The 20,304-nt window shown below is 42.4% G+C and overlaps 1 protein-coding gene across 19 annotated transcripts in view; it reads right to left on the bottom strand.

Moving 5' to 3' along the window:
• Nucleotides 1–20,304, bottom strand: part of TNRC6B (trinucleotide repeat containing adaptor 6B) — a 249,989-nt gene that overhangs the window by 172,977 nt on the left and 56,708 nt on the right. For 9 of the 19 annotated variants that reach the window (XM_049627534.1, XM_049627543.1, XM_049627535.1 and 6 more), the window contains exons 2-3: nucleotides 15,651–15,725; nucleotides 8,629–8,719 (exon numbers count right to left, since the gene is read on the bottom strand). Coding sequence is in view for 8 of the 19 variants with exons in the window: in XM_049627535.1 (XP_049483492.1) it covers nucleotides 8,629–8,673 (45 nt within the window). In the remaining 11 variants the exon portion in view is untranslated. Of the gene's footprint in view, nucleotides 2,277–8,628; nucleotides 8,720–15,650; nucleotides 15,726–20,304 lie in introns of all 19 variants that reach the window. The other 10 variants (XM_049627530.1, XM_049627529.1, XM_049627537.1 and 7 more) reach the window with 2 other exon arrangements.

The following is a 20,304-nucleotide window of genomic DNA, read 5'->3' as shown; positions in this document are numbered from 1 at the left end:
GAGAGAGAGGGAGAGAGAGAGCGCACAAGCCAGGGAGGAGCAGAGAGAGACATGGAGACATAGAATCTGAAGCAGGCTCCAGGCTCCAAGCTGTCAGTGCAGAGCCCCACACAGGGCTCGAACACCCAAGCTATGAGATCATGACTGGAGCCGAAGTCAGACGCTTAACCGACGGAGCCACCCAGGTGCCCCAAGCCTGTTTCAGATTATGTGACTCCCTCCCCCTCTCTGCCCCTCCCCAACTCCTGCTCTCTCTCTCTCTAAATAAACGTTAAATAATAAATAAATAAATAAATAAATAAATAAATAAATAAATAAAATCTCATTAAAAAAAAGAAAGGAAAGCATATATATTTCCTAACTATAAAGCTAAGGACAACTAATATAGTGGATGACAGGAACAATATTCAAGATGGTCTTAGCAGACTAAGAGGAAGGGCAGAAGCTCCTAATATTGGTCTCTTTTAAACTGAGGTACAATTCACAGAAAAATACATAAACTGTAAGTGTAGTGCTCAGTGGATTTTAGATACAATTGTACCCGTGTAACTACCCCACGGATGAAGAGAGCAGATGTCCATCTCCCCAGAATACTCCCACAAGCCTCTTCTCTTGGATACTCTCATACACACCCCGGGGAATGATTCTATCGCTGAGGATGAGTTTTACATGTTCATAAACTTTATATAATTAGAATCTGGGAGAATGTACACTTCTGTTCCCATCTTTTTCCGGTCAATATAATGTTTTTGAGATTCATGCATGTTTTTATGTGAATCAAAAGTCTAATTTTTTAAATGTTTATTTTTGAGAGACAGAGTGTGAATGGGGGAGGGGCAGAGAGAGGGAGATACAGAATCCAAAATAGGCTCCAGGCTCTGAGCTGTCAGCACAGAGCCCGATACAGAGCTCGAACTCATGGCCTGTGAGATCATGACCCAGGCCGAAGTCAGACGCTTAACTGACTGAGCCACCCAGGCGCCCCTCAAAAGTCTAATTTTTAAGCTTAGTAGTATTTCACTGAACATACTATAATTCATTTATTTATTTACTTGTTGATGGACAGTTAAGCTATATCTGGTTTGGGGCTGTTATAAATAAAGTTACCACAAATATTCTCACACGTCTCTTTGTGGACATATGCAGTCATGTGTATTAGGTACATACTTAGAAGCAGAACATCTGGCTTATAGGGTAGGCATATGTTTAACTTGATCAGAGATTTGAGAAAGTTTCTGAAGTAGTTATACCAGTTTATACTCCTCCCAACAATGTACGAGAGTTGCGTTGCTCCACATTCTGACACTTGGTATGGCCAATCTTTCAAATTTTGGTGAGCGTGTAATACCACATTAGTTTTAACTTACACTTCCCTCATGAATAATGTTGAATATCCTATTTTTATGGCCATTTGCATATCTTATTTTGTGAAATATCTATTTATGTCTTTTGTCCAGAGTTTTTACCTTTCTTATTGATTTTTAGGAATTCTATACATATTCTAGATATGAGACCTTTATTAGATAAATGTATTGCAAGTGTTTTCTCCAAGTCCGTGGCTTTTCCACATTCTTAATGTTGTCAGTGTATTAGCAGATGTTTAATTTTTTGTAATGAAATTCAACTGAAGAACTGTTCTTAAAGAATTAAAAAAATTTTTTTTAATGTTTATTTTTGAAAGAGACAGAGCACAAGCAGGGGAGGGGCAGAGAGAGCGGGGGACACAGAATCTGAAGCAGGCTCCAGGCTCTGAGCTGTCAGCACAGATGTGGGGCTAGAACTCATGGACCACGAGATCATGATCTAAGCCACAGTTGGTCGCTTAACCGACTGAGCCACCCAGGCGCCCCTAAATCACTATTCTTTTTTATGGTTAGTGCTTTTTACAATCTACTTAAGATCACAGAGACATCTCTTACGTTGTCTTCCAAAAGCTTTACAGTTTCAGCCTATGATCCATCTCAAATTAGGTTTTATGTGTGATGTAATCACACATAATCACATACACAGTAATCATGGTTCATGTATTTCCATATGGTTACCTGGTTGCTCCAGCACCATCTGTTGAAAGATCTTCCTTTCCCTCACTGGATTAGTCTTTTGAAAAACCTTTTTTTAAAATTCTGAAGTCTTATACTTTAGGTTTAAAAGAATCAATCGTAGGGGTGCCTGGGTGGCTCAGTTGGTTAAGCGTCCAACTCCTGATCTCAGCTCAGGTCTTGATCTCAGAGTCTTAAGTTCAAGCCCAGCATTGGGCTCCTCACTGGGCGTGGAGTCTACTTAAAAAAAAAAAAAAATCAGGAGCGCTGGGATGGCTGAGTCGGTTAAACCTCTAACTCCTGATTTCAGCTCCAGTCATGATCTCAAGCATTCATGGGTTCAAGCTCCACACTGGGCTCTGCACTGGTGGTGCAGAGACCACTTGGGAGACTCTCTGCCCCTCCCCTGCTCATGCTCTTCCTCAAAGTTAGTAAGTAAAGTTAAAAAAAAAAACCAATTGTACAACTACAGGATGGGCAAGACCAGTATAAAAGCAGTGTAGTGGATAATGTGGTTGACTTTGAGACACTGAAGCACTTCCTCTTCAGCAACAAGACCTAGAAATTTTAGCTAACACAAATTCTAACATCATTTGAAGCTTATTGTGGCCATGCCATTAAATTCTGGTCGAAGAAATACAAAAGCACAGTTGAGTGTGCAACTTCCAAGGGAAGTGACGAGTTCTCTTTTTTTTTTTTTGCTAAATGGAATACAAATGTGATGGTTGGGGCTACAGAGAAAGCAGAATTTTCTATTTTTATAGAAAATTTTTAAGATATAGAAAAAAGTCCAGAAAATAAAATAACAAACACACCTATGTAACCACCACTCAGATTTAACATATTTGCTTCATAGCATTTGCTTCAGATATCTCTTTTTTATAATGTTTATTATTTTTTTAATGTTTGTTTATTTTTTTTTAATTTTTTTTTTCAATGTTTTTTTTTAATTTATTTTTGGGACAGAGAGAGACAAAGCATGAACGGGGGAGGGGCAGAGAGAGAGGGAGACACAGAATCGGAAACAGGCTCCAGGCTCCGAGCCATCAGCCCAGAGCCCGACGCGGGGCTCGAACTCACGGACCGCGAGATCGTGACCTGGCTGAAGTCGGACGCCCAACCGACTGCGCCACCCAGGCGCCCCAATGTTTGTTTATTTTTGAGAGAGAGACAGAGACAGAGCATGAGTGAGGGAGGAGCAGAGAGAGAAGGGGACACAGAATCCGAAGCAGGCTCCAGGCTCCCAGCTGTCAGCACAGAGCCCGACCTGGGGCTTGACCTCATGAACGGTGAGATCATGACCTGAGCCCAAGTTGGACATTTAACCGACTGAACCACCCAGGCCCCCCCCCCCCTCCTTTTTGAAAAAACAAAAAAAAATAGGGGCAGTGAAGAGTTGCGCCCCCCCCCCCCTTGTAGCCAGCCTTTCCAAATTCAATCTCCATCCTCCTTCCCCAGATGGAACCCCACTATGAAGCTTGCGTAGGTCTCATCTTTCAGAGGTAAATTTAAGAATTCATGGTTTCTGCCTCCTCTGAGGGCCCCTTAGTTCAGCCATGATCTGTGTACTACTGGCTTTAGGGATCACCAGGGGTGCTTGTGAAAAATATAGATCCCAAGGGGTGCCCGGGTGGCTCAGTCGGTTGAGCATCCGACTTTGGCTCTGGTCATGATCTTGCAGTCAGAGAGTTCGAGCCCCGTGTCGGGCTCTGTGCGGACAGCTCGGAGCCTGGAGCCTGCTTTGGATTCTGTGTCTCCCTGTCTCTCTACCCCTCCCCCACTCATGCTCTGTCTCTCTCACTTTCAAAAATGAATAAATGTTAAAAAAAAAAAATTAAAAAAAAAAAAATAGATCCCAGGGTCCCAACTCTTGAGATCCTCTTTCAGTAAGTCCAGTGTGGGGCCTGGTCACCCTCATCTTATTATCACTTTATTATTATTTTTTTCATTTCCATTTTAAAAAGCATGCCAGGTACAAATCAAAACCACAATGATATAGTATTCCACTAGAATAAAAAATGCATACAATAATAAACTGGTGAGGATATGGACAAATTAGAACCCTCATATATTTCTGGGGGGGAATAGGAATCAGTGAAGCCATTTGGAAAGCAGTTTGGCAGTTCTTCAAAAAATAAAACACAAAGTTACCATACGACCCAGCAATTCCACTCCTGGTTATTCACCCAAGAGAAATGGAAGCCTGTGTCCACACCAAACCTATACGAATTATTCAAATGCGCAAAGCACCTACTCCCTTTGTAGGCCTTCTAGCACACCCAGGTGAACGATCTAAGAAGTTTCTCTGATAGAAGTAATCAGAATCGATTACTCCGCATTTAACTTCTTCAGGATGGAGGACTGAAGTCAGCATGGACTTTGGAGCCAGACCTGGAATCCAATCTAATTTATGTTGTTTGCCAGCTAGGAAAACAAATGGGAAAAATACTTATCCTGCATGGTTTCTTTCCCAGTCTGCTCTTCAAATACCAAAAGCCATAAAATCTTGTTATAATTTGTTAAATAGGATTCAGTCTCAGATGGAGGGATCCTAAACTTAAGCAAGAGACAGTCTAAATCACCTCATTGAACTCTTTGTTGTAAAGCCAATCAATAGATCACTTTATCCTTTGTAGACGAAGACTACATTTATTCATTTGTTACCTCTGAGAACAATAAAGAGAATATTATAACTAAAATGTTGGCTTCCTGATTCAATAAGTGTTTTTTATTTATGGTAATTAATAAAGACACATGGGTGCTTAAATCCATAGCTATAATTCTTAAACTCTAGAGCGTCTTTTTATTGTTTTTATTATAAAACACTTAACTACACAAAGAAGTACAGAGAAGATCAAAAACCCTCCACTGCTCCGTTTTATGATGATTTTACTATGCTTGCCAGATTTCGCTTAAAAAATAAACATTCCAAGCCTGTAGCTACAGAATTTCTACAACTAGTAAGCCAACACCAACTCGTTTAGAGTATCAACCTAAATTATACTAAATGGAAAGTGAAAAATAGCTGTGGAGCTGAAATTAAAAATTCTAGTCTGTCCTTGGTAAGAAATGTAGTGGAAGATTACATCAGCATTGACTGGGGACTGTCCTAGGAGGGCTGGTTGTTGCCTCCTGGTTCACGTGTCCTTTCATGGTGTCTCCTTCTTCATCTGTGGTCCCTGCCATCCTACTCAGAGAACTCAAGACCCAATGGAAATCAGGCCACAGGCTGGGCCAGGTCAATTAGATTCTCTTCCTTTAGAGAATTTGAGTGTCAAGATACAGATATTCTAGTCTTTCCTGTACATCAACACTAGTTGTTATGAGAGCAAATCACAAAAGTAAAATGCACATCTCACCTCCATGCTTTAGAAATCTGTTGCCTGTTTTTGAACCTCCTTAGCCTAAGACAATCTTGACTAATGGTCTCTGTCATTCCCTTCTCTTCACCTGGCACCCAACACTCTAATCACTATGGGGTGGATGAAAGGTGACCTCAAATTTTCTCCCAGTCCTCCCATTGAGAGGTGGAATGCCCCTGAGAGGGCTCCTCGGCTTGAATCTGGGGAGGCCCTGTGACTTGCTTTAATTCAGCACAAGGTAGAGAGAACAGAGCTGTGTGACCTCTGAGTCTGCGGCTTCTGCATGCATGCAGTACTCCCTCTTGGATCCCAGTCGCCATGCTGTGAGAAACCCAAGCCCTGTACGGAGGTCACGTGGAGAGGATCCTTGATGCTCAGGTCAACAGCCTCAAGCCGAACTGCCAGCTGCCAGTCATGTGAGTGAGTCATTTTGGACACTTCTAGCCAGTTGGTCCTCCGGATGACTACAGCCCCGGCCAATACCACTTTGGAGCAGAACTGCCCTATAGAGCTCAGTGAATCACAGATCACGAGAGACGATAAAACACTGCAGTGATTTCCCATATATGTATCTCCTATTATTAATCTTATCTCCGTACTTTTGTCACAATTAATGAGCCAATACTGACACATTAGTATTAGCTAAAATCCATACCTTATTCAGATTTTCTCTTTTCTTACCTAATAATCTTATTCTTTTCCGGGATCTCATCCAGGATATTGCATTACATTTCATCGTCACATCTCCTTAGGCTCCTTTTGGCTATGATGGTTTCTTAGACATATCTTGTTTTCCCTTGACAGTTCTGAGGGTAGTCTTGGTCAGGTGTTTTGTAGGACATCCCTCTATCGGGATCTGCCTGATGTTTCTCTCAGGATTAGGGTGGCGTAATGGGTTTGGGGGAAGAAGACCACTGAAGTAAGGTGCCATTTCAGCACATCACATCAAAGGTCCATCCTATCTATAACCATGACTTATCCTGTCGATGCAGACCTTGACCACCTGGCCGAGATGCTGCTGGTCAGGCTCCCCACTGTGTGAAGCCACACTTAAGGAAGGGGAAGTTATGTTCCTCGTCCTTGAGGGTGAAGTAATCTACATAAATGAATCAGAATTCTTCTGCCCAGGAGATTGTAATGGTGGTTTTAAACCACTAATTTTTGGTGTGGTTTAATACACAGCAAGATATCTAAAAAACACACTCAAACCTTTTCACTGTCTCCTATTAGACTTCATGAACAGTTACATGTGCTATGTAGGGTTCACTCTACTTAAGTGCCCTTCCTATTCCTATCCACCACTCACCAACCCACAAAAACAAAGAACCTCTTATTTTTCCAACAAAACCCAAGCGCTACCTCCTCTATCATGAAGCTTCCTTCCAGAAGGAATTCATTGCTCTGACCCAGCTGCCAATACCACAGTTAACACCACTATCGTCACCCTTATGCTATGGTTAACTCCCTCAACGAGACCAGAGGTTCCCAACATGCAGAGACCCTGCCTTATGTAAGTCTGCATGCCACCTAGGACATCAGCACATACCTGGCATCCCATAAGTGTTTGTGAATTAATTAATTAAGTGACTATAAATGTGTATCATTTTTTATAATACCTCATTTTAAAAGAATAAAAGAGAAAACATAAATAAACAGCTATAGCCCAGGATGTGTCTGTAAATCCACACTAGAACTGGAATTTCCCTAGTAAAGCACAGCTCCACTGTATAATATGGACCGGGCACTAAGAAAACTGATCACTGCATTCAATGAGTCAAAGCCACATATAACAGACAAAATAGTATCTGCTTTCAGATCCGTGTGACAACATGGGCACATAAATACTAAATAAATTAGATCAGATGAGTCTCTTTCTAAGGGAATCAGGCCAATGAAGTACATTTCCTCGCCTTTGGATTTCTTGATATGTCATCAAAGACTTTTTACAGAACATAATTTTCATATTTAACTTCTAAAGTGTGGAACAATAAGACAGATTCATGGGTAACTGTGTTAGCGCTATTCAATTTTCTCTCTTACGTACACAGCAGGGAAATTAAATAAGCCCTGAAGTGGTCCTTGGGAAAAATATAAGAAATAGTCACTGTGCCTCCAAAGGATTCAAGGGCTTCTGAAGTTTTACATTAATAATAACTCTGTCAACTTGTCTTCTTTCAGTATTTACAATAGCGGCTTTTACTAAATCAGCTGAAGTCTCTGCAAGAAAGCGATTAGGTCATACAAAATTGCATTCTAGTGACCAGAGGGAAAAGCCCTCCCACAGAGAGTACCAGGAGCACTGGCAGCAACAGAAAGATTCCCCTCAGGAAGGTCCAGGGCAGCAGATGAAGCGATAGGTGCTGGGCACTGTCCAGGACACAGGGTGAGATACCCTTGGTGTGCCCAGGAAGGACTAGGGACAATTTTGAAAGGAGAGAGACATGAAGGTGATACTGACGGTCCCACGTGACCAGGTAGAGAATGAGTCAGGACATGGAGTCAGACACAGAGGTATACATAAACACATGGTGACATTCAAGCCCTAGTTTGAAAAACCAAACCTAACAAATTATTGTTTAAACATTTATAATAAAAACTGTCTATGGGGTGCCTGGGTGGCTCAGTTGGTTAAGCGTCCCACTTCGGCCAGGTCATGATCTCACAGTGAGTTCGAGCCCTGCATCAGGCTCTACGCTGACAGCTCAGAGCCTGGAGCCTGCTTCAGATTCGGTGTCTCCCTCTCTCTCTGCCCTTCCCCCACTCGTGCTCTGTCTCTGTCTCTCTCTCTCTCTCTCTCAAAAAATGAATAAACGTTAAAAAAATTTTTAAAAAACTGTCTAAATAATTTAAAAATAACTGTCTACATAATGTCTCTGTGAGGCAAGAATAAGGGACAGGCTTTTACTTTTTACCTCAAATACTTCTGACTCATTTTAATTTTTAAAATAAGAATATAGAACTTGCACAATAAAATGTTAAAAGATAAAGTGCTACCGTTGTACAAATGAAGCATAAAGTTCTCTGTGAGTTCAGTAAAATTTGTTTTAAATTGCTCATGGGGCATAAGAAAAATGGAGATCAAAAAGAAAAAAAATCTTCTCAACCTTAGGTTAGGTTTGAATCCAAATCAAGCTAATTCCTAAATTCACCTAAAACAAAACACCCACTCCTCTGCCTCTGTTTTTAATTCCTACTCCAACCGTTTGCATCTTCAGTAGTCCACTGACCTTGGAACTGCTTTCTTCCGACACTTCTCCCTCATTGGTTTGCATTGGAACAGACTCTGTGCAAAACTCTGCAGAAACACACAAATACCGCCTGGAAGAGGTAAGAAGAGAAAAAAAAATAAGGAATTCAGTGAAAAAATCGGTTTTTCAAAGATTAGATTGAAATTGTATCACCAAGACCATAGATACAGTGAAGTGATGAGCGTAAGTAACACGCGTGCGTGTGCGTGTAAGTACACCCATGCATCTTCGGTAAGAAAGAAAGCCGAGAGGTAAGAGGGAATTTTCACCATCTTACGGTAGGATAGTTAGGAAAGGTTTAAGGCACTGGGGTGTTACACAGTTCTAGATTTCTTTCCTCTTTTTTCTTGACTTTTGGCAGACGTGATAGTGAAAATCTTCAGCAATTCATACAGCACAAATAGTGACCTGTCAGAAAGGACGTCCACCTAAGAAGTGGGCCCGTCTGCACAGCATTATAAGCCGTTGAGATTGTCCAGGTTTCCTGGGTTTATAGTTTACGTTCAATATTCATGGTATATATATTTTAAATTTTTTTAATGTTTATTTATTTTTGAGAGAGAGAGCGTGAGCAGTGGAGGGGCAGACAGAGAAGGAGACACAGAATCCGAAGCAGGTTCCAGGCTCCCAGCTGTCAGCACAGAGCCAGACTGGACTTGAACTCACAAACCGTGAGATCATGATCTAAGCTGAAGTCGGACGTTTAACCGACTGAGCCACCCAGGCGCCCCTCACTGTATTTTATAACTGAAATAAGGGTACACGCTAATGGTTGATCCCACTTTTTTATTTTAAGAGAATTTGCTTAATAAGCTAAATATCAGTTAATTTACTTTTACATGAGAATGGGCTATCCTAGGGCAAGACAATAAAAAGTACTAATTTTTCTCCTAAGAATAAAATGAATCATTGGTTAAAATTTTATGAATTAAAATGTACCAAAAGGAAACTACTAAAAGCATATGTAACATTCAAATTAATTCATTAAATATGTAATTACTGAACAATAATTACTCAAACTGACACAAATCTCCATGTAATACAGGTAACTAATAATTTAAAACCTCTCTAATACTTTAAAAGGTTCATAGCTACAAAATCTAAAAGCTAGAAAGAAGCTTGGCACATACTATCTTTTGTGTGGGCAGAGAATCTCTTGATAAACGCAGCACCTTGGGAGGCAGGTAACGTGGTTCTGGTGTGGGAATCTGTTTCCTCATCTGTTGGGTGGGAGAAGAGCATCAAAAAATCTACTGTGCTCACCTAATGGGGTTTTTGGGGAACCGATGTGTATTTATGGGACACAAAATGAACCGTAAAATTGGTACAGTGGAAGGTCTGCTAATCATCCCCCCTCACTCACTCCAGACGAACTGACGCTGCCCATTCCTTGCAGGAAACACATGCTTCCAGCAAGTGAAACAGGCTTTCTTGAGCTGGTTTTGCCCCTCATCTGTTAATGACAGTTGTGCAGAAACAAACTTGTTCTTTCTGTGAAAATTAAATTAATAGCACCGGAAACACTCAGTAACCTACCTAGAAAGATGTCGTATGCAAATTGCCTCACAAATGTCCTTAAGTGCTCATTCTGCTTTACAGAAATAGACTGTATCTCATAGATGATACATTACAAGCACAGCTGATGAAGAAAAACACCCCAATGATTTCTGTGCCATTTCCATTTTAATGTGCTGGAAAAGAGGAACCCTCCTTTGCTTCTCCCGAGCTTTCCCTCTGGCTCCTCTCTCCACCTTCCACAAGTCCCGTCCCAATGGATCTTTTCTAATGTCAGAAGGAGAAACAAGGCCTGTGAGGTCAGCCCTTCTCTCTTCCTTTTGGAAGCCAGCTGCCCCCAAGGAGCATGCATTTTCCTCTGTGCTAGTTCCCCTAAATGAAGGCCCCTCACAATTGCCTGGGACTAGGTAAGCCTGTTCAGTGCTAGGAACTTCACTTGCCTGTAGATGTAAGCCACATTCCCCACTATAGCTTTATTAGTAATAAATGCCCCACTCTTTTAACTGATTTCTCAACTGACACAGAACTCAGCCAAGGGTAAGAGAGTGCTATTTACTGGGTCTCTCAAAGACCATACTATCTATCTGGTGCATGGAACTAGAGTTTTGGTAAACACACATGAAGGAAAATTGGAGGAGTGAAATAAAATGCATATGGAATTTCTAAGGCTTCTGTTGGGTCAGGACTTTGGGCCTTGGTCTTTAGTGAGAGAGCAACATGCTTTACCGTTGCAGAGGTTGCATCAGGCCACACGAGTTTTTACTGTCAAATACCAGGTTTACACTACTGAGGCTGAATTAGAAACTTACAAACCACCAGCCACACTGTATTTTGACATTAGTGGTGACTGTAGTTATGGTAACTTTGTCTTCAGGTAAGTGGCTGTTTCTATAGAGACGAGACTGCATACACCAGGCACGTGGGCTTTGCTGGCGGCAGCAAAGAAATGGGCCACAGTCAGTCGTGGTGGTGGCGGCGGGCGGTGGCGACGGTACTGAAAAGCTCATCGAAATGTCAGCCGTGCAAGCGGCCTCAGCCTACATCGGCCACTCTGGCCTAGCAAGCAAATGCCAGCCGTGCTGGCCTCAGCAAAGGGAATAGAGCATTAGCAGGCTTGGGTGGCCTCAAAGTACAGAAGGCTGCTGCCTGACCTTGAATTATGCAGGCACAGCTTTTCCTAAGCAGGCATGGCTGAGGCAAAGATTAGACTTTAGGGAAAAGAGACTTTCTTCATACAGGCCTTTTAGATATTAACGAGGGGAACAATTATTTGCTGTGCATAAGCTGCAAGGCAGCTGAATTTCAAACAGCACACGTGCTATGAAACCAGTGAGGTTCTACGTTTGAATTGTTTGTGCTCGGCTTACACAGGCAATGGAAATGAAGAGGTTTCTCACTATACTCCTAAGAGACAGGAAGGCAGGGAACTTCTAGAGGGAGGGAGGGAGGGAACTTGGTACCTGGGGCTGCCACTACTATAAATCCCTAAATATTGCAAAAAGAAGGAGATGCTTCAAGGATTAATCTTTAAAGCAGAAGACAGTGTACATTGGTTGGGTTTTTTCCAGACATAGGAAAGGCCCAGTTCCAAATTTCACCTCCTGCTGGCAGAGTTTTCCAAATCGGGTGGAAGTGTCCACGTCATGGATGGCGCACACTGGCGTGGGCTAACTGGATACCTTGGAGAGGCTCAAACAAGAGGACCTCAGCCGTCTTCCCTCCCTCAGTAAGGCAGGTGGAGATCAAAGAACCTTACAGGTTCTTTATCATCCAGTATCGCCTGGGATATTCACTACTTTTGCATACGAAATCACTTTCCCATCTTTTCCAGACTTCAAATTGATTCTCAGATCCCTCCCTCGGATGCCACCGTGGCTTTGCTACAGCCTTTAGTAAGACTGAGTACTGCGTTCTGGGAATATAATTTGATCAGGAATTATTGCTCCTGAGCAGGACAGTGCTTTCTTAACTGGGTGGCTGTGGGGACAGTGCTGAAACAATTTTGTTGACCCTTGGGAGTTGATGTTAATTTATATACTGTTCTGATCCATTTTAGGGTACCTGGGGGCAAAATCTATTTGGCTCATCAATTCTGCCCAAGAGAATACCCGAGAGAAGAGTGGGTGGTAGTGGGGGGCTGTCCTCTTGAAAGTGGGAGCAGGACTGTCTTGAGACCCCCTCTGCCCTAGAGAGGAGGGACACACCTCACAAGACCTGGATTACTACTTCAGACCAATGCATGAGGAGACAAGAGCCAGCATGGGTTAGGGGAGGAAAACTTGCTGGCTCTCAATGTTTCCTTCCATGGGGGGCAATATCCCTTTACTACTGTTGGCCTTATATCCCTAACGCAGGCTGTCAGGGTGAAGTGACTTGTCCAGTCATTGAGTCTGGAAGGGAGACTGGGCGTGCCCCTCCTCCAGCCCTTTTCCTGTGGGGGCCTTAGTTTTGCTCTGCTCCTCCCTTCTTCTAGGAGGCAGGTCTATCCCTGATAGTGCTGTTGGGTAAAGAAACCTGTTAAGTTCCAGAGCTGAGTATTAGAAAACCGACTTGCTGTTAGAAACGAGCCAGTTCTATGTCAACTTTATTAGTAGTAGAAGTGAAAATTTGATCTCCACCTGCCTTACTCCCTCACCCTCTATGTCTGTGGTTTAGAACTTAGGCAGTGGAGAGAATGTTTTTTATCAGGTCCCTTCAATTCCAACCAATATCTGGAACTTCTCCGCTTCAGAACCTCTCCTCTGCATCAGTCTGATTTTCCCAACTGTCCCATTACCATAACATGAATAGCAGACTTTTACTTCATAAACTTTTCAGCTCTATTTCTAGCTACTCCCCGTGCACCCACTATACCACTTCACTCCGGAAAATCTTCCTATTCTCTGCACACAACTTGCTAACTTAATTTCTATCTATGCAGTCCACACCACATTTGAAAGCCCTTCCCCTCACTGCCAATCAGCCTCTCTATCCTCCTAGCATCCAGTCAATTTTTATTTCGAAAAATCTTTCCTGATTAACACCATGTATCTGTCTACTTACTATATGTCATATCAACACCTATTTTTCTATTTGTTCTTTCTTTAATTTACTCTGTGTGTGTGTGTGTGTGTGTGTGTGTGTGTGTGCGCGTGCGTGGTTTTAGAACTATTCTTAATATTTTTAAGGTGTTTCTTGAAAAAGCCTTGGTGACATTCTTGTTTGAAGCCAAGGCTTATAGTCGTGTCTACTTGAGTTTTACTGCCCTTTTGACAAAATGGAGGGAAAATAAAGAAGGCAATGCAGAAGTATATGGTTGAGTTAGGGGTTCCACTTGTGAAGTGACAAAGGGGCCAAGTGTATCAGTGTTACCAGACTGATGAAAAGTCAAGGCAAAGTCCACTTGTGTGAAAAGGTCCTGGAGGGGGCGTACAAGTGGTAGTAAAGTTGTCAAAGATGACGTGACAACATAAGCATTTGATTTCTGCTTCAGCACATGATTCACCTCAGAGCTATCACCAGCTTGCCATCCATGGTAAGTGACCGACAGTCATGACCTGGCAGTGCTTCAGCGCACATGGGACAGTACTTGACAAGTGTTAATGACCAGATATGAGTAAAACCATACATCACACAGCATCTGTGCCAGGTCTTCTCTAAAAGTTGGCAAATATGTTAATGTTTTCAAGGCCCTTCAGGATCCAGCCCTCACCTGTGTCTTCCAGTGTCGTGGGCCAGACCTCTTCTTCCCTTTGTTCCAGCCGTAATGAACTACTTACAGCTTCACGAGTATGCCAGATTGTTTCTGGTTTCCATCTTTTTGCTTGTACCGCTCCCTCTGCCTTTGTCTCCCCGGGTACCGCCAGAGAACACCTACTCTCATCACTCAAGACTCAGCTTTTACAAAGTGTTTCCGGATCCACCACCAGGCAGAACTGGTGATTCCTTCCTCAGTGTCCCCAGCGGATCCTGTCTGAAATCTAGTACGTGATCTATAACATGCCACTGACTTTACTTCCTTACATAGATGCCTCCCTTAGTAGACTGTCAACCCTCTGACACCAGATACTGTATCTCATTAATGTCTGTATACACAGTTTGCTTAAAACTGTATACCTGGAATTTAATAGACACTCAATATATTTCTATGTAGGCGTGACTGAATCAACTAAAGTCCTTTTTATTTAAATTGCAATAGATACCAATTCAATAAATATCTACTGGGTCCCTACCACATGCCACCCAGGGCTCAGCTGGAGTGGTGTAGCAGAATGAGCTTTGGCTTTGAAGGAGCAAAATCAGTATTCTTTGTCACTTATTAGCTGTGTAATCTTGGGCACTTAACTTTCTGATCTTCATTATTTTCATCCATAATACTGGTCAGGAGGAGGGGTTGTAAGGATTAAATTAAATACTATACGCATAGCACTCAGCAAGGTATCTAGGAGCAGCCAATAGGCACTGAAAAACCAGTTAGCTCCTTTCCAAGAAGTCTCAAAGGGTTTATAGACTAGTAAAGGAGGCAGAGACAAATAAATAACTCTACTGTAAAACCCTGCTTTATTACTGTAATAATAACAGGCCCTCCTAGAATACAGATGAAAAAGAAATTCTGCCCAGAGGGTCTGGGAGAAGGGGACAGTAGGAAAGATACAGGAAAGAAGAGTGGATAGCTTGTATTTTCCCCTCTTATTCCAAACTCTAACCAAAGAGAAAAGCATTGACCAAGGCACAAAGCCATGAAAGACAACTAAATATTTGGGAAATAGAAAATGGCCTAGTAAGGCTTACAACAGACAGGGGCTCACTAAAAAAGCAGCCAGAAACATTGATTGGAATTAGATTTTGAAGTGGTTTATAGGATGGTATCTGTAGCAACTGGGAGCCATGAGAGCTGTTAAAGCAAAGGAGTGACACAGGTAAATATATCATTTAGAAAGCTGGTTCTGGCAGTAAGGTGGACTACAGACCGGAGTAAGGACAGGCTAGAGGCAGACAAGCTAGGAATATGCTCACAGGAAACTGTGGGATTGCTAAATCCTAATAACAAATTCTAGCTTTATAAAAAGGATGAGGTACCGAATGTCAGTGTCAATCATTTAGATTGATGTGCTTTTTATTTTTTTTTTATTTAAAAAAAAAATTTTTTTTTAACGTTTATTTATTTTTGAGAGGAGACACAGAATCCGAAACAGTCTCCAGGCTCCGAGCTGTCAGCACAGAGCCCGACGCGGGGCTTGAACTCACGGACCATGAGATCATGACCTGAGCCAAAGTCGGCCGCTCAACTGACTGAGCCACCCAGGCGCCCCTTGATGTGCTTTTTAAAGGGACCTACTGAAGTAGAAATGCAATCAGTTGATGTGATGATGTGGTGGCCACTTTAAAGACCCTCATGGAACAAGCTGGGGAAGGAGTGATAACGTCAAAATGTACTTTTCTTCTTTTTAAGATGAAGACTCTCCCATCTCACTGCCAATACACAGATTTAAATTTTAAAAACTTACCTTCGACAGTATTCTGGGGCAACACAAGCCCGTGAAGATGAGTCTAGACTACATTCAGTGCAAAAAACCAAAACCCTGGAAAGAGAAAAAAATCACAATGAGCTGCGTGCTCACAGCAAGATGGCAGCGCACGGTTCTGAATTCAGGCAGCCCAGCACAAATCCGGGCTCTTCTGTCTACCACCACGGACTGCGGGGCCAGCGGCCTAGCCTCTCAAGCCTCAGCTTCCTCATTCAACACTGAGAATAACAATAGCACTTTCCTCATAGGGTTCTTTGGAAGTTTAAATGGAATACATATAAAACACCTAGCATAGGGCAGGGCACCAACTGCACGCTTAATAACGGCAAGTGGTTAGGAATGTGAACTGAGGGGCACCTGGGTGGCTCAGTCAGTGGCGCGTGCAACTCTTGATCTTGGGGTTGGGCTCGAGCCCCACATTGGGTATAAAGATTACTTAGAATAAAATTGAGGGGCGCCCAGGTGGCTCAGTCAGTTAAGCATCCAACTCTTGATCTCAGCTCAGGTCTTGATCTCCGGGTCTTGAGTGCAAGCCCCACACTGGGCTCAATGCTGGGCATAGAGCCTACTTAAAAACAAACAAAACAAATACATAAAATCTTTTTTTAAAAATGTGAACTGAAACACTAAAACCTATATTAAACCTCTATCCTTTATTTTACCTTATTTGTTCTATCAGGAAAATGCCAAGTTGCCTTTCCAACTTCTCCATTTGACATGAGGGTGTCTCATAATCACTTCAGATTTAATGCATCCCAAAGAGCACTCTTCACTGCCCTCCCGGACTTCATTCTCCCATCTCCACTGTCTTATCCTCCACCCAGTGGCTTGGGTCAGAACCTCGGGTTCATCCTAGATTTCTTGCCCTATCCCAGCCCTCTCTCAGCTTGTCAGCAACCTGTCACTTCTGATTCACAGTATGTGAATTCTTCTTTCCCACTGCCATCATCATCCCTCACTTGTGGAGGCCTCTTAGCTGGTCTCCTGCCTCTACTCTTGCTCCTCCCCAGTGCGTCCGTTCCCAGTTAATGGCTGGAATGGCCTCTTCAAAATCAAATCAGATCATAGCAAGTTGCTAATAAATTCAAGGAAAATTGTGTTTATTTCATGATGGAATGTCTCTCTCTTTATATGTCAAATACATACTCACATGTGAACATACAGATATATGAAATGAAAGCCACTTAATATTAGACATTTAGAGGTCCCAAGGCAGTCCCTTCCTTTTACAATGGCAGAAACAAATACCAGAAGGAGATCCTGCTTAAGGTTGGACTTCTGTGTGTGTGCAAAAGTGGCCAAAACAAGGCCACGCAAGCCCAACAGAAACTCGCCTGTGATTAGAACCCGCACTGCTGTCTGAAAGTCTGTCACTATTTGGAAGTTGTGCCCTTGTCTCATGATCAAGAAACTTAATGTTTCTGTCCAAGAAAGCGCGTTCCATTTCCCAAGGCTGCAGATTATGAGGTACAGCTTTAGTCCCACATCATGCTGCAGTGTTTGAGAGTGTGCTTCAGGGAATCTTGAAAGCACCTTGCTGCCCTCTTATCTGTCATCACTCTCCCTTTGCTTATTTTTTTAACAGTGTTTGAATAAATAAATCCCAGATGGAATTGAGCTGTGGTGAGTATTGGTGATATTTTCATTATTAGCCCTATCCTTCTACTACAGACACTGTTGTCCCAGCAATCTTTCTTTCTAAAAAGCAAATGTGACCTCTGAATAGATCACTGCTCAAATTCAATCAATAACTACCCACTACCCTTAGGGCAAAATTCAAGATCTCTCTAGCCCCATCATATCCTTCATATCCTATTCATGGGAATTGCATGTGGTTCCCCTGCCCACAGCACATGCACTAATGTCTGCTGAGGGCCCTTAGCCTGATTCTCATCCACTCCTCTTGCAAGATCTGCCTCAGGTATTATCTCCTGAAAGTTTTCTGTACCCTCCTTGGCTGCACAAAGTGTCCCTCCCTTAAGACATACAATATAATATCAGTAGTGTCTGAGGGTCTGATTTCCACACTCAACAGGGGCTCCTTGACAACAAAGACTCTCTGTGGTGACACATCTTTGAATTTGGTATCGAGCAGTTCAATAAACATAAGCTGAACTAAATCCTGACATGTTCCTGACAACTCAGCACGCCAGTGTAGAGCCTGGAGCCTTCCCATTAAACAGCACTGGGGAGAGTTGAAGAAACTGGCTGGAACTTCCCAGATGGGTCTGGCCTTCACAGAGGATAACAGCTATGTAGTTGTGTGTGACCCTCAGCACCTCAGAGATAGATTCGATTCTTTCATTTTTTTGTCAATTACAGACTATCAAGAGGACAATCCTAATTTTCAGTTCTCTGTTCTGATTAGTTTCTGCACAGGCTAAACATGACTTCTTCTCTAGACTCACCAGGTATCTAAATTCTGTACCAGCTTCACAAAGTAACCCATCATTACATATCTTGTTGCCAGACAAGTTTAGAAGGATACGGTGGCCAGCTCAGTCCTTTGGTTGCTTGGTAGGCGGGCTCAGATGCTTGCTTATGTTCAGAGAGGGAAAAGGAGTTGAAGCACGGGAAGGGCAGGCGAGGAAAACTGGGCAATTTTCAAGAACTCTGGAAACCAGTTTTTGCAGAACAGCTTCCTTACTTTCCCCACAGGGTTGTGAACCTCTGTATCAGATGCACTCGTACTCAAGATAAACATAACATTTGGCTCTGAAATCAACATTTTGAATTATCTAGTTGAAGTCATCTACAGCACTATTTTCCTTCTAAGGTATAAGCAATGGCAAATTCTTTCAAAAGTCATTTTGAAATGTTCAGAACTACACTATAATCCTACCACCGGATCATATATAGCCATCCGTACTATAAACTCTTAACTGAGTCACAAGTAACACTGAAACTATTTGAAGCACTCTGGTTTTCTCGGTCCTCTTGCAGAGCAGCCAAACTGTCTTGAGATTCACACACAGTTGGGAAGATTCCGTGGGCCTTGGACTAGATTACTGCCAGACCTGCTAAACTTCAAGAGCTCCTCCAAGCCCAGTGCCTAACCTTACTCATGGGACGTGATCAGACCTACATCTCTCCTAGGGAATATGCCAAGTTGAAAGACAGACATATCCAATAAATTATATCCACTTTACTGGTACCACCTCTGACATGGCATAGTTTTAATTTTCAAATTTGATTACTCAGGCCGATCCTTTTAAATTTAATTCTCACTTAAAAAAATTCAAGTGATAGGGACAAGTCCCCTCTCCCACTACCCTTACCCAGGACTCACCATTGCTATCAGTTTAATTTCCGGGCATAATTCTGGGATGCAGATTATTATATACAGTTCACTCTGGAGTGAACATGGGTTTGAACTGCGTGGGTCCATTTCTATGTGAATTTTTTACAGGATAGTACTATAAATGTATTTTCTCTTCCTTATGATTTTCTTAAAAACATTTTCTTTCCTGGGACACCTGGGTGGCTCAGTCAGTTAAGCATCCGACTTCAGCTCAGGTCATGATCTCACGGTTCGTGAGTTCGAGCCCCGCGTCGGGCTCTGTGCTGGCAGCTCGAAGCCTGGAGCCTGCTTCAGATTCTGTGTCTCCCTCACTCTCTGCCCCTCCCCTACTCGTGCTCTATTTCTCTGCCTCAAAAATAAATAAATATTTTCCAAAAATTTAAAAAAACATTTTCTCTACATTACTTTATTGTAAGAATACAGTATGTAATACATAAAACATACAAAACATGTATTAATTGACTACTTATACTATCGGTAAGGCTTCCAGTCACCAGTAGACTATTAGTAGTTATGTTTGACGGGTGAGTCAAAAGTTCTAGGGGGATTTTCAACTGTACAGGGGGTCAGTCCCCATAACCCCCGTATTGCTCAAGGGTCAGGCCTACTATAAACTTTTAACTGAGTCACAAGTCACACTGAAAACCCTGACTGCCCACGTCATTGGCAACTGGCCTAACTTCAAGCAAGATGTCCCGGAAGAAGCATCTTAAGTGAAGCAGCAGATGTGGGGGTGGAGCAAAACACCAGCAAGGGTGCTGGGAAGGTCTTCCCAGGAGGTGGGCACAGATGCCAGGAGAATCGGGGCAGACAGGAGGGTACCATACGTTCAGCTCTGTAAGTGGGGCACCCAGCCCAAGTGGGCCAGAAGGAACCTATTTAATTAAGTAACACAAATAATAGTATGAAAAGCCCAAGCAGCACAGGTGGAGGTAACTCTGCTGCAGGCAGATGAGTCTATTTAGCTGCCAATACACAAGTGTTAATGATTGTTCCAAGATCTGGAAATGTTACCTGTGCAGTTTCAGGTCACCTCTGCCTAAGTTCAGCACTTTGGAAGTTCTGTAAAATATTCTGGTCCGCACATTCCTAAAAACATCCCCTTTAATCCTAAAATCTCTTCTAGCTTTTGTGTTCTCCTCCTCTTTCCTCTTCTAATTAAGTTTCTTTTAAAAGAAGTTTATATCTGTGGTCACAACACCTTTATCTCTCATTTACTTATCAATGGTTGTGATTTGAGATCTTTCCCTATCAATACCGTTACCAAATATAATGGATATTATTCAATTGTTTTGTTTTAACCTCTCTTTCCCATTTAAAAATCAGAATGAT

This window comes from Panthera uncia, chromosome B4, assembly GCF_023721935.1.
Source record: "Panthera uncia isolate 11264 chromosome B4, Puncia_PCG_1.0, whole genome shotgun sequence".
In the NCBI taxonomy this organism is placed as follows: Eukaryota; Metazoa; Chordata; class Mammalia; order Carnivora; family Felidae; genus Panthera; species Panthera uncia.
This window is presented reverse-complemented; position numbering and strand designations above follow the sequence as displayed.